This window comes from Pseudochaenichthys georgianus, unplaced genomic scaffold (genome assembly GCF_902827115.2).
Source record: "Pseudochaenichthys georgianus unplaced genomic scaffold, fPseGeo1.2 scaffold_296_arrow_ctg1, whole genome shotgun sequence".
Taxonomy (NCBI): domain Eukaryota; kingdom Metazoa; phylum Chordata; class Actinopteri; order Perciformes; family Channichthyidae; genus Pseudochaenichthys; species Pseudochaenichthys georgianus.
In genome coordinates, this window is record NW_027262957.1 from 15,137 (window position 1) to 30,000 (window position 14,864).

General features: G+C 48.5%; 1 protein-coding gene across 1 annotated transcript in view; it reads right to left on the bottom strand.

Moving 5' to 3' along the window:
• Positions 1-14,864, bottom strand: part of LOC117442112 (kinesin-like protein KIF20B) — a 63,536-nt gene that overhangs the window by 15,136 nt on the left and 33,536 nt on the right. The window contains 2 exon segments of the mRNA XM_071202358.1: positions 8,427-8,510; positions 8,589-8,641. Of these exon segments, the coding sequence (XP_071058459.1) occupies positions 8,427-8,510; positions 8,589-8,641 (137 nt within the window).

Genomic DNA, 14,864 nt, shown 5'->3' on the forward strand with positions numbered 1-14,864 from the left:
GGATGCTTCCCACACGCGACTGAGACAGTTGGCATCAACATGTGACTTTACCGACGCTGATGAGGAAATAAAGTCAGATTATTCTAAGCTGCAGTTCCGCACGCCTCCGCAGGGCGGCGCTAAAGGACAGCGACATGACACTGGATGCAGGCAGAGCTCAAGAACTGTCAGACAAACAAGCTGCAGGTATGGAGACAGGAAGACCACAAAAAGAATTCCCAGTGCATGCTGTGCAAAAGAAAAGCTTCCAAAGTCATAAACAATTCAATAAATATAATAATGTGAAGCATGAATACAAAACCTGCAACAACTGTGGTGGACAGTTTCCTCATGAGGGAGGACAAGCAAACTGCCCAAGGGGAAAGGTTGTGAAGCATGTGGAAAATTAAATCATTTCCAAAGATGCTGCAGATCACAAAACAAAGATTATACCCCTAAAGCTGCAGAGAAACAACACATTACCGACCAACATACAAAGTGCATCAGACACAGACCAGACACTCCAGCTCAGCAGAAGATGACTATGTGTATGTTGTATGCACACTGCAAGACAAAGCAGGACACACACGTACACAAATAGAAATGGTGGACACAGTAATACATGTTATTGTTGACTCTGGTGCGACAGTGAACATATTAGATGATGTTTCCTATGAAGAGCTAAAAGCCAGTTGTGAACTGCAACCATCTGCTGCCAAGATCCATCCTTATGGCTCATCCACTGCTCTTCCTTTGAGAGGAACATGTCAAGCTGCAGTCCATTCAACTGCTTCCACAGTAAATGCAGCTACATTCTATGTGATACAGGGCTCACTGCTGAGTCGAAAGACAGCAACAGAACTAGGACTTCTGAAAGTTGTAAACTCTATGTCCACAGAAACGCCTATTTCATCCCCAAACCAGCTCCTCCATGAGTACCAAGACATCTTTCAAGGCATAGGAAAACTCAAAGATGTTCAAGTGAAGCTACACATTGATGAGTCAGTGCAACCTGTGGCACAGCCACACAGGAGGATCCCTTTCCACATGAGAAGAAGAGTGGAATCAGAATTAAACCAGCTACAGGAAAAAGGAGTCATCGAGAGAATCAGCGGCCAAACCAAAGAACCCTGACAAAGTTCGCATCTGTGTGGATATGCGCCTGCCGAACACAGCAATACAGCGACTGTAGATGACCTCATCCACGAGCTGAATGGAGCTGTAGTATTCTCCAAGCTGGATCTGAATGCTGGATACCATCAACTTGAGCTACATCCAGATTCAAGGTATATCACCACCTTCACTACACACACTGGCCTCTGGAGGTACAGCAGACTTTGGCTTTAACTCTGCTGCTGAAGTGTTCCAAAAAGTCATTCAAGCAGTGCGACATGGCATCCCCAACGTCAGGGACATGAGTGATGACATCATTGTGTATGGGAAAACACAAGAAGAGCACAACCGTAGCCTCAAAGCTGTTTTTCAGAGACTGAGGGAGAAACATATCACACTCAATGCTGATACATGTGAATACAGTAAGCCAGAGCTTGAGTTCTTTGGCTATATTCTTTCTGAAAAAGGCATATCTGCAGATCCATCAAGAACCTTCCTCCACCCCAAAACGCATCAGAGGTTCGCAGTCTGCTCGGGATGATAACATACTGCTCACGTTTCATTCATGACTATGCCACGATCTCTGACCCTTTACGTCAACTAACACAAAAAGACACTACCTGGTCACGGGGACCACAACAACAGTCGGCCATGGAGAGGCTAAAGTCAGAGCTGATGCAGTGTGAGGAAAAGTTTTTAGAGAGTACTTGTCCATGGACAAGTGAGTTTGGCAATGTACTTGTCCGAATACATTTTTCACTTGTCCAGAATGGACAAAAATCTGGGCCACTGGAATCTTCTTCTTCGCCATCGTATTTTACATTTTCCCACGGTTTTTATGACACCGCCAACGTAAGTGAGCGGTAACATTTCACTGCATCACACAAAGGGTTGCGTATCGTTTGTATTGTAACGATTCCGGTTCTGCTTTTCGATTCCGGTTATTTTCGGTTCCGGTTCTTTGAGAGGGTCAAAATAAGTCCCGTGACAAACTGGGAGAAAAATATATTTATGAAAACATTAAGTCAAATCTGTATTCCTATTTACAAATCACTTCATACTGTTGCATTTCTTACGGTTATTGAACACAATTATATAAAAATAATCTCTGCATTGTTTAGTTAGTTCTAAGTGGTGCAGTTTGAGAATGTACGATTGGCCCAGTGTCCTCTGATGCTACACTGCAACCTGCCTGGGAGACACAGTCCAACCACACATGTCCAACACATAGGACATATAATAATAATACATTATATTTATAGCCTATAGGCCTAGTGCTTTTCTACAACTCAAAGACGCTTGCACGCATTTATTTACACCTGCTGCAGCTGCCCAGCTGCTCACTGTCTGTAAAAGTAAAGAAATTGTATTTTCATTTCAATAATGTACTTTCTATACCCTGCTTCATAAACAATACTGACATCCCTGTGCTCCTCCGAGTCTGGGGGTCCGGGGATGTGAGGACAGTGCGAGGACACAGACAGGGAGGCTGCTTCACTTCATAAAGGAAATGGCGGTCAATATTAACAACACAGGAGCTAAAACGCTTAATAACCTTCATTACGTGTTAGAGAAAGAAAGTTTGACAAAGATGAGGCTAAACGGGAAGCGGATCTGCTGTGTGTAGAGAGAGAGAGAGAGAGAGAGAGAGAGAGAGAGAGAGAGAGAGAGAGAGAGAGAGAGAGACTGCTTAACTAAACGAGGGCCTCACCACGGAGCTCCGCCATGGGACCTAAATAGTCAACAATAACAGCGACGAAGACGCAGGAGCTTACACTAGCCTAACCGTTGTGGTCAGCAGTTCTCTAAAGTGGTGTATCTCTTCGCAGTTGCTTTTTGTAAGTGTTGTATTCAGGTTGTACACCACAGGTTTGGTTGACACGGTCTCTTCACGGAGCTGCACTACAGGGCCGCTCAGTTAGGACATCGACTGTCCATTATTCAACGGTTAAATGTCTGCGGAGACTCTGGTTTTGGTTTCACACAAAAAAAATCGCGTTAGGAAATGGAAGTGTTTCGAAAGTGTGATACGGTCTAGTTATGGAGTGGAGCAGGGATATATGGTCTGTAGCAAGTATATTATGTATATATATATTATGAGAGAGAGAGAGAGAGAGAGAGAGAGAGAGAGAGAGAGAGACGCAGCGATCAGCTGATACGGAGCATAGAGAGAGCTGCAGTCCGCGGGGCTCGGCCTCGCCTCCTGTCCTCACAACGCTTATTAATCCCGGTACCGGACAATTGTTATTTGTTCCTCCTCGGAACCGAGTTTTGCTTCCCAACCCGGCCACTGTGCTGCACTTCCCGCCCGCTCCGCCCCCGTCTAACTGTACAGAAAGCGGCGAGATGCATTTCCTTAGGAATCGACAAGCAGAACCGAAACTAACATTTCTAAACGAACAATGGCGGACACGTACAATTTGCGAATGAGTTCTGCCTTTTGTAAACTGAATGTATCAATAACTTGTCAATAAATCGGGGCGAAAAACGCCACTTGTCCGCCGGACAAGTCAATTGAAAGATCTACTTGTCCGATATTGTAAATAACACGTCCCGGACGGTGGGACGTGTACTTTTTCGCACACTGTGATGGAAGACACTACAATGGCTTACTTTGACCCAGGGAAGAAATCCAAACTACTGGTTGATGCCAGCCCCGTTGGTCTAGGTGCCGTACTCAGCCAGCACAGCCCTGACAAAGAGGGTATGCCAGCCGAGCACTCACACCAGTGGAACAGCGCTATTCTCAAACCGAGAGAGAAGCTCTGGCAGTCCTCTGGGCATGTGAACACTTCCACCTGTATCTCTATGGGTCACACGTCACTGTCATCACAGATCACAAACCGCTTGAACTGATCTTCAACAACCCAGAAGCCACACCCCCAGCTCGGTTAGAACGCTGGCGGCTAAGACTACAACCATACAGCTACATTATCAAGTACAAAGCTTTTCCCAAAAAAGAAAAAGGGCGGTGGTGGCGAAGTCGATAGGGACTTGGCTTGGCAACTGGAAGGTCACCAGTTCAAGTCCCGGCAAGACCAAGTGCTACCGAGGTGTCCCTGAGCAAGGCACCGTTCCCCACACTGCTCCCCGGGCGCCGTTCAAAATGGCAGCCCACTGCTCCTAACACTAGGATGGGTCAAATGCAGAGAAACAATTTCCCCACGGGGATTATAAAGTATATCAAATCCAAAGCTGGAAAAGATAACCCTGCCGATTACATGTCCAGACATGGACATGTAATCGCATGGCTGAGGAATATGTCAACTTTGTCATTGACAATGTCGTTCCAAAGGCAGTGACACAAACAGAAACAAAGAATGACCCTACATTATGTAAAGTGATGCATTGTTTGAGTGCAGGACACTGGAGACATGCACCACGGGACTCAGACTACACTGAGTATCCAATGCTGAAAGCACTCTACCGCCTACGAAACAAACTGACAGTCAACGCTGGAGAGAATGTCATTCTCAGAGGAACACGACTTGTGCGTCTCTCCAACGTAAGGCAATAAGCCTGGCCCATGACGGTCATCTTGGCATTGTTAAGAGCAAACAACTGGTAAGGGAGAAGGTATGGTTTCCAGGCATAGATGAAATGGTGGAAAAGATGATAAAACACTGCATACCATGTCAAGCAGCAACCTCCCAGAATCACATGGAACCACTTCACATGTCTGAACATCCCAAAGGCCCGTGGCAAAATGTTTCTATTGACTTTACAGGACCTTTGCCATCAGGTGATTACCTGCTCGTGGTTATTGATGAGTATTCCAGGTTCCCCGAAGTTGAGATACTAAAGTCCACAGCAGCCACTACAGTGATTCCCAAACTGGACAGAATCTTCTCCTCCTATGGTATCCCACATGTGGTGGAAACAGATAATGGACCTCCATTCAATGGACAGCCGTTCAAAGATTTCAGCCACTATCCCGGATTCAAACACAGAACAATAACACCGTATTGGCCGAGAGCTAATGCAGAAGCTGAACGCTTCATGGAAACATTGAAGAAAACAATAACAGCCACACACACCGAAGGAAAACCATGGAAACAGAACCTCTAGTTTTCTTAGAAATGACCGTGCATCCCCACACGGCACTACACAGCTGACTCCAGCCGGGTTCATGTTTGGGAGAAAACTCAACACCACTCTCCCCGCTCTTCATGTGACTCAACATCACACACCTGACACCAAACTCCAAGATATTGATCAGCGTGCCAAGCAGCGCATCAAAGAGCATGCCGACCACACAAACAGAGCTCGCCCTTCTATCCTCAAACCAGGTGACATTGTGCTATGCCGTCAGAATATCAAAGGCAAGCTCATGACTCCTTATGGAAGCAAACCTGACACCACCGTGAAGATCAGAGGATCAATGGTGACAGCAGCTCGCCCAGGACATGAGATGGCACGAAACTCCTCACACTTCAAACTGCTCCCACCTTCACTTCCTACTGGATCGGACTCAGGAATGACTGACGAAGAGGATGATCTGGATCTACAACTTCCTGACCCACCAGAGAGGACACTCATCAGCTCCAAAACCAGAATATCAACCCCGAAGGTCCTGTTCCAGACCACCACAACGTCTCATTGCTGAAATATGACTTCAAGAAGTCAAGAGACTGCAGATAGTTGAACAATTACAAAAAGGACATTTTTGCTAGTGACAAAGAAGACTCAGTCATTTAAGTTAAAACAATGAGATATTAATTTCTTTATTTGATTACTAAGAATAAGAGACCTTTCTTACTGCAATTCTTATTTACATTTCGTTAATATCAAAAGTCAATGTTCATCTGAAATAAGGGAGGGATGTAATGTTGTTGCATACTATGTGGATACCCGGAATGTGATATGCGGGACACGGATTATTAGGTAGTACAAAGCGGGAATAAAGCACAGTTAACGATACTCGCTGTCTCCTGAGTTGTCTATAACAAAGCAAGATACACATACCAAATGACAACATGACAACACTACAGTAGAGTGGCTGCGTTCAGGCTCAGAGGTAGAGTGGCTGCGTTCAGGCTCAGAGGTAGAGTGGCTGCGTTCAGGCTCAGAGGTAGAGTGGCTGCGTTCAGGCTCAGAGGTAGAGTGGCTGCGTTCAGGCTCAGAGGTAGAGTGGCTGCGTTCAGGCTCAGAGGTAGAGTGGCTGCGTTCAGGCTCAGAGGTAGAGTGGCTGCGTTCAGGCTCAGAGGTAGAGTGGCTGCGTTCAGGCTCAGAGGTAGAGTGGCTGCGTTCAGACTCAGAGGTAGAGTGGCTGCATTCAGGCAGCTGAGGAATAGCTTCACTTCAAATGTCAAAAGTGCTAAATCAAAGTACTATCTGTCAGTTTCCACAAAGAACCTGAATAATCCTGGGACATTCTGGAAAGCCATCAAATCGATCTCCACGGTGAGCTCCGTGATGAGCTCCTCCGTGCCTCACCTCAGCCTCTGCTCTCTGTCGGACAGGGCTCTATGCTCAGCTGCTTTAATGAGCTCTGTGTGTCCTGTGGCTCTCTGCTTGATTCCTTCACTAACTCTGCTTCTGTGAACACCAGCCCGTGACTCTGAACAACGTGGTCTGGAAAACCCTTTCAGTTTGACTCCTTTTACTGTTGATGTTGTTCGTGAAGCTTTAACCAAGCTAGATCCTCAGAAGCCGGCCGGCCCGGACGACGCAGAGCCTTTCTCTTTAAAGAGAGCAGATGTGATCGCTCCTCCTCTCTCTTCTCTCTCTAACCTCTCCCTCAGCTCTAACACCACCTCTAAAGTGTGGAAGTCAGCGTGTGTCCTGCCTTCGCTGAAAGGAGGAGGCCACCTTACTGAATAACTATAGGCCGTCTCTAAGTGGTCAGTTCTGGCTCAGGCTCTTGAACGCCTAGTGAGGGAACAGGTAAAGGTGTTTCTATGTAACCATGACAACCTGTCTGAGCATCAGTCAGGTTCAGAGAGCAGCGCAGCACCATCACTGCCACGATGACTGTGTGCACGATGTGGAGAGGATCTAGATGATAAGCAGAGTGAGCAGCTCTGTTTGCTGACCTGTCCAAAGCGTTGGACACGTGGATCATCTCATCCTGAAGCAGAGGCTGCTCAGTGTCGGCAGGTCCAGCCGTGCAGTGGGTGGTCTGAGAACTGCCTCTCTGAAAGGCCCATGTGTTCACTCTGATGGGCTGTCTTCTGAGTGGGTACACATCACTCATGGTGTTCCTCAAGGCTCTGTTTCAGGCCCTCTTCTATTCTCCATCTGCATCAACAGCTCAGGGGAACATGTGGATGGAGCTACTTCACATCATGCGGATGATCCCGTGATGTTCTGAGAGGTCCCTCAGTCAGGAGCTGGTGCTACATCACAGGCTGCTTCTAACACGACTCAGACTCAGCGCTCTGAACTAACGCTGCTTCTAATGTGGATCAAACCAAGGTCACGCTCTTTCTAAAGCTGAGCAGACCCAGAGCCTGCTGTAGATATTGTAACTACGCAAGGACAAGTGCTCAAAGTGGTTCCTGTTTCAAACACCTGGGTGTCTGCTTGATGGTCGTCTCTCCTCTAAACCTCAGGTCTCTAACCTGCTGAGGAGCTGAGGGTGAGGCTAGGGTTCTTCTCCAGGAACACGTCCTGCTCCTCCTGGAGGCCAGGAAAAGGCTCTGTGACCTTTGACCTGTGCTGGACTCTGGGATCTGGTCTATCTGAATGCACCGGCCCGTTGGCTGGTCCAGTCAGATGCTGCGTATCACAGCGCTCTGAGATGTGTGACAGACTGTAAAGCATTAACCCTTCACTGCCCCCTGTGTGTAGGGCTGGTCTGCTTCACTCTCTGCACGGAGGCTCAGTCACTGGTACATCTTTATATACAAAGCCATGTTAGGGAAACTTCCATCTTATATCTGCTCCTGATCTCACGGAGAATTGTAAGTGGCTCCTGCCTGAGATCGCATGCTGTGGTTTTATTAAACGAGCAGCTGCTAGGACTGTCTCAGGGAAGCAGCTGTTAGATGCAGCTCCTCTGTCTTGGAACAGTCTGCAAATTAAAAGGAACCTGAACAATCTGGTGCCACTAAATGTTTTTAAAGCTCGGTTGGATGCTACTCAATCGGAAGCTGTTGGTACCTGCTCATGTGGATCATTATGTAAATGATGCTGGATGATGTCCTTTTGTTGTTCTGTTGATGTTTGTATGTTTCATGTGGAACTACTTGAGCAGGTCTCCCTTGAAGAGAGGTCAATGATCTCAATGGGATTTATCTGTATAAATAAAGGCTTGAAATGAAATGAAACATTCAGAGCATGCTCAGAGGGACGTTCAGGTACACAAACGTTCAGGTAGTCAGGCTGTTTACGTTTCTCTGGTCCTCCATGGCGCTCTGCAGCTTGTTGATGACATCATCTTTCTGCTCGCTGAGCTCCATCAGCTCCAACACTCTCTGTACACAGAAAACTTTATTTAAACTGCCTGTGATACGTTAACAGAGCAGAAACACCACAGAAGAAGACAGCCGTACCTCCTGCAGCTGGTCATGTGATCGCCGGTTCTCCAATCGCAGCGCCTCCAGCTCTGAGGGATAAGGTCAAAGGTCAGCGCTGCATCAAACACTCAGAAACTAGTGTGTGTGTGTGTACCTGCAGTGTGTGTGTGTGTGCCTGCAGTGTGTGTGTGTGTGCCTGCAGTGTGTGTGTGTGTGTGTGTGTGTGTACCTGCAGTGTGTGTGATAGAATCTCATGTTCAAAGCGGCCCTGGCCCAGAAGACAGCAACGTGACAGAGCACAGAGAACACCAGAGGAAAGCAGTCCCTGCATCGAGCACATGGGACCGTCAGAGAGGTGCTGCTCATCAAGAGCAGCTGGAGGTCAGGACCTCAGACAACTTCCATCTAATGCTATAGAGACAAGTGTCCTCAGTGAGGCGTGACTGAAGGTCGTTCCAAGACCAAGGACCAGAATGAAAAAGACTCTTCTCTCCAGCCTCAGTCCGCACGGCAGGAACCTGGACCCGTATCCAGGCACCTGGACCCGTATCCAGGCTCCTGGACCCGTATCCAGGCTCCTGGACCCGTATCCAGGAACCTGGACCCGTATCCGGGCACCTGGACCCGTGTCCAGGCTCCTGGACCCGTATCCAGGCTCCTGGACCCGTATCCAGGCTCCTGGACCCGTATCCAGGCTCCTGGACCCGTATCCAGGCACCTGGACCCGTATCCAGGCTCCTGGACCCGTATCCAGGCACCTGGACCCGTATCCAGGCTCCTGGACCCGTATCCAGGCTCCTGGACCCGTATCCAGGCTCCTGGACCCGTATCCAGGCTCCTGGACCCGTATCCAGGCTCCTGGACCCGTATCCAGGCACCTGGACCCGTATCCAGGCTCCTGGACCCGTATCCAGGCTCCTGGACCCGTATCCAGGCACCTGGACCCGTATCCAGGCTCCTGGACCCGTATCCAGGCACCTGGACCCGTATCCAGGCACCTGGACCCGTATCCAGGCACCTGGACCCGTATCCAGGCACCTGGACCCGTATCCAGGCTCCTGGACCCGTATCCAGGCTCCTGGACCCGTATCCAGGCACCTGGACCCGTATCCAGGCTCCTGGACCCGTATCCAGGCACCTGGACCCGTATCCAGGCACCTGGACCCGTATCCAGGCCCTGGGTCTGAGGCTGTGAGAGTCTCAAGCTGGAGCAGATCTGGCTCATATGAACAGAGGAAGCTTTCCTGAAATGTCTTTATACATTAATAAAAACCAAGGCTGCTCCTGAGCACACTCAGTGAGGACCATCCAGCAATGATGAGTCCTATAGGGTGCATCTGGTATACAACGCAGTGCAGCGTGGTAGAGTGGGTCAGGTTGGGCCCAAACAGAGGGACAGGCACATCTATAGATCAGGGGGGGGGAACCTACGGCCCTCGAGGTAATTTATAAACACACGCCAAAAAGAACAAAATAAAGAAATCTAGACCGCAAAAAAATTAAACAAGCGAGTGCCTGTTTTTCCTGGCCAAGGTCAGGGTCCTTGAACACAACACGAGCCTAACGTGTCATCACGTGGTATATGTCTCGTCTGACAGCAGGGGTGCAGTTCTGACGGAGAGCACCAGAACGCCGCTCCGGCACTTCACAAATGGCAGTCCCCATAAGGAGCCACACATGCTGCAGTGTCTGCGTGGCCGTGTCTCGCTGAGAGCCCAGAGGCATCTGCTCCTCCGTCACACTGAGCACACAGGCACTAACTGTGTTGTTATTAGCATCTGGTTAGCTAGCTATGCTAACAAACATAAGAAGCTGTTTCTCCAACCAGTGAGGTAAAGGCACATCTTTATATGATCATTATAGTTATAAAAAAACAAGAGAATAAAGTAAACAGGTATAAAATACTATGACAGTCAACAAAAGGTGTTATTAATAAACAAGAATCCAGTTTGAAAGGAGAGTGATTTGTAAAATATCCATCAAGAAAAAGAAAATCTGCTTCCAGTTCCGTTGTTCTAGCTTGACAGCCACATCAAGGCAGTTGTTAGAAACAGCTTCTTCCACCTCAGGCAGCTAGCCACAATAAAGCCTTTTTTAAATAGTGACCTCTTTGAAACGGTAATCCATGCCTTCGTCACCTCCCGCTTGGATTATTGTAATGCACTCTATATGGGGATAAGTGCGTCCTCCCTCGCTCGCCTCCAGAGGGTGCAACATGCAGCAGCACGGCTCCTAACTGGCACACGCACACACGAGCACATTTCCCCCATGTTATCTTCACTCCACCGGCTGCCCGTTCATTTGAGGATTCATTTTAAAACTCTTTTATTTACTTTTAAAGCCCTGAATGGCCCCGCCCTACCTCTCTGAGCTGTCACACAGCTACACGCCCACTCGCACTCTCAGGTCAGCTGATCAGTCGCTCCTGAGGGTGCCAAAACAAAGTCTCAGCGCAGAGGGGACCGTGCTTTCTCTGCTGCCGCCCCTAACCTGTGGAGCGACCTGCCCTCGCTCATCAGACAGGCTCCCACACCGACTGCTAGATCCCGTCTGAAACCACCTCTTCTCCTCAGCACTCAGAAACAAGTAGAGTGTTGCTTTTATTTGCTTTCAGTGTCTATTGTTTTTATTATATGGCTGTTATTTATTTTTTAATTATTACGTTTCTTCTGGTTTGTTCTGGTTTGTTTTGTGTTTGTATCTTGTATTTATATGATGTTGTGTGAGCTTATCTCTCTGTACAGCACTTTGGTCTGAAGGTTTTTAAAGTGCTATATAAATAAAGTTGGATTGGATTGTTCCATCTGGGTGTTGAGAGATGCTCACATGTTCACATGGATAGGAAACTAAATACATTTGCACACATCTTGTGTCCATATCTTTCTGTGTTGGTGGTCACGCCACACCGTGCACGTGCATGCACGAGTCATGGTGAGATATCTGGATTCAGAGGTTGCTTTTTCTTTGCACAGAATGAAAGAAAGGCCAAATGAATGGGCTGAGATTTTAGTTTTTTTAAGCAGAGGTCAATCATTTGTACGGCCCTCGGAGGATGTTGGAAACATTGAAATGGCCCTTGAGAGGAAAAAGGTTACCTGCTCTAGATGGTATCAGCGTAGTCCAGCCCAAACAGAGGGACAGGCTAACCTATAGATGATATCACCGTAGTCCAGCCCAAACAGAGGGACAGGCTAACCTATAGATGATATCACCGTAGTCCAGCCCAAACAGAGGGACAGGCTAACCTATAGATGGTATCACCGTAGTCCAGCCCAAACAGAGGGACAGGCTAACCTATAGATGGTATCACCGTAGTCCAGCCCAAACAGAGGGACAGGCTAATCTATAGATGGTATCATCGTAGTCCAGCCCAAACAGAGGGACAGGCTAACCTATAGATGGTATCACCGTAGTCCAGCCCAAACAGAGGGACAGGCTAACCTATAGATGATATCACCGTAGTCCAGCCCAAACAGAGGGACAGGCTAACCTATAGATGGTATCACCGTAGTCCAGCCCAAACAGAGGGACAGGCTAACCTATAGATGGTATCAGCGTAGTCCAGCCCAAACAGAGGGACAGGCTAACCTATAGATGGTATCAGCGTAGTCCAGCCCAAACAGAGGGACAGGCTAACCTATAGATGGTATCACTGTAGTCCAGCCCAAACAGAGGGACAGGCTAACCTATAGATGATATCACCGTAGTCCAGCCCAAACAGAGGGACAGGCTAACCTATAGATGGTATCACCGTAGTCCAGCCCAAACAGAGGGACAGGCTAACCTATAGATGGTATCACCGTAGTCCAGCCCAAACAGAGGGACAGGCTAACCTATAGATGGTATCACCGTAGTCCAGCCCAAACAGAGGGACAGGCTAACCTATAGATGGTATCAGCGTAGTCCAGCCCAAACAGAGGGACAGGCTAACCTATAGATGATATCACCGTAGTCCAGCCCAAACAGAGGGACAGGCTAACCTATAGATGGTATCACCGTAGTCCAGCCCAAACAGAGGGACAGGCTAACCTATAGATGGTATCAGCGTAGTCCAGCCCAAACAGAGGGACAGGCTAACCTATAGATGGTATCAGCGTAGTCCAGCCCAAACAGAGGGACAGGCTAACCTATAGATGGTATCACCGTAGTCCAGCCCAAACAGAGGGACAGGCTAACCTATAGATGATATCACCGTAGTCCAGCCCAAACAGAGGGACAGGCTAACCTATAGATGGTATCACCGTAGTCCAGCCCAAACAGAGGGACAGGCTAACCTATAGATGGTATCACCGTAGTCCAGCCCAAACAGAGGGACAGGCTAACCTATAGATGGTATCACCGTAGTCCAGCCCAAACAGAGGGACAGGCTAACCTATAGATGGTATCAGCGTAGTCCAGCCCAAACAGAGGGACAGGCTAACCTATAGATGGTATCAGCGTAGTCCAGCCCAAACAGAGGGACAGGCTAACCTATAGATGGTATCACCGTAGTCCAGCCCAAACAGAGGGACAGGCTAACCTATAGATGATATCACCGTAGTCCAGCCCAAACAGAGGGACAGGCTAACCTATAGATGGTATCACCGTAGTCCAGCCCAAACAGAGGGACAGGCTAACCTATAGATGGTATCAGCGTAGTCCAGCCCAAACAGAGGGACAGGCTAACCTATAGATGGTATCACCGTAGTCCAGCCCAAACAGAGGGACAGGCTAACCTATAGATGGTATCAGCGTAGTCCAGCCCAAACAGAGGGACAGGCTAACCTATAGATGGTATCACCGTAGTCCAGCCCAAACAGAGGGACAGGCTAACCTATAGATGGTATCACCGTAGTCCAGCCCAAACAGAGGGACAGGCTAACCTATAGATGGTATCACCGTAGTCCAGCCCAAACAGAGGGACAGGCTAACCTATAGCTGGTATCACCGTAGTCCAGCCCAAACAGAGGGACAGGCTAACCTATAGATGGTATCACCGTAGTCCAGCCCAAACAGAGGGACAGGCTAACCTATAGATGGTATCAGCGTAGTCCAGCCCAAACAGAGGGACAGGCTAACCTATAGATGGTATCACCGTAGTCCAGCCCAAACAGAGGGACAGGCTAATCTATAGATGGTATCACCGTAGTCCAGCCCAAACAGAGGGACAGGCTAACCTATAGATGGTATCACCGTAGTCCAGCCCAAACAGAGGGACAGGCTAACCTATAGATGGTATCACCGTAGTCCAGCCCAAACAGAGGGACAGGCTAATCTATAGATGGATCACCGTAGTCCAGCCCAAACAGAGGGACAGGCTAACCTATAGATGGTATCACCGTAGTCCAGCCCAAACAGAGGGACAGGCTAACCTATAGATGGTATCAGCGTAGTCCAGCCCAAACAGAGGGACAGGCTAATCTATAGATGGTATCACCGTAGTCCAGCCCAAACAGAGGGACAGGCTAACCTATAGATGGTATCAGCGTAGTCCAGCCCAAACAGAGGGACAGGCTAACCTATAGATGGATCACCGTAGTCCAGCCCAAAGAGAGGGACAGGCTAACCTATAGATGGTATCACCGTAGTCCAGCCCAAACAGAGGGACAGGCTAACCTATAGATGGTATCAGCGTAGTCCAGCCCAAACAGAGGGACAGGCTAATCTATAGATGGTATCACCGTAGTCCAGCCCAAACAGAGGGACAGGCTAACCTATAGATGGTATCAGCGTAGTCCAGCCCAAACAGAGGGACAGGCTAATCTATAGATGGTATCACCGTAGTCCAGCCCAAACAGAGGGACAGGCTAACCTATAGATGGTATCACCGTAGTCCAGCCCAAACAGAGGGACAGGCTAACCTATAGATGGTATCACCGTAGTCCAGCCCAAACAGAGGGACAGGCTAATCTATAGATGGATGACCGTAGTCCAGCCCAAACAGAGGGACAGGCTAACCTATAGATGGTATCACCGTAGTCCAGCCCAAACAGAGGGACAGCCTAACCTATAGCTGGTATCACCGTAGTCCAGCCCAAACAGAGGGACAGGCTAACCTATAGATGGTATCACCGTAGTCCAGCCCAAACAGAGGGACAGGCTAATCTATAGATGGATCACCGTAGTCCAGCCCAAACAGAGGGACAGGCTAACCTATAGATTGTATCACCGTAGTCCAGCCCAAACAGAGGGACAGGCTAACCTATAGCTGGTATCACCGTAGTCCAGCCCAAACAGAGGGACAGGCTAACCTATAGATGGTATCACCGTAGTCCAGCCCAAACAGAGGGACAGGCTAATCTATAGATGGATCACCGTAGTCCAGCCCAAACA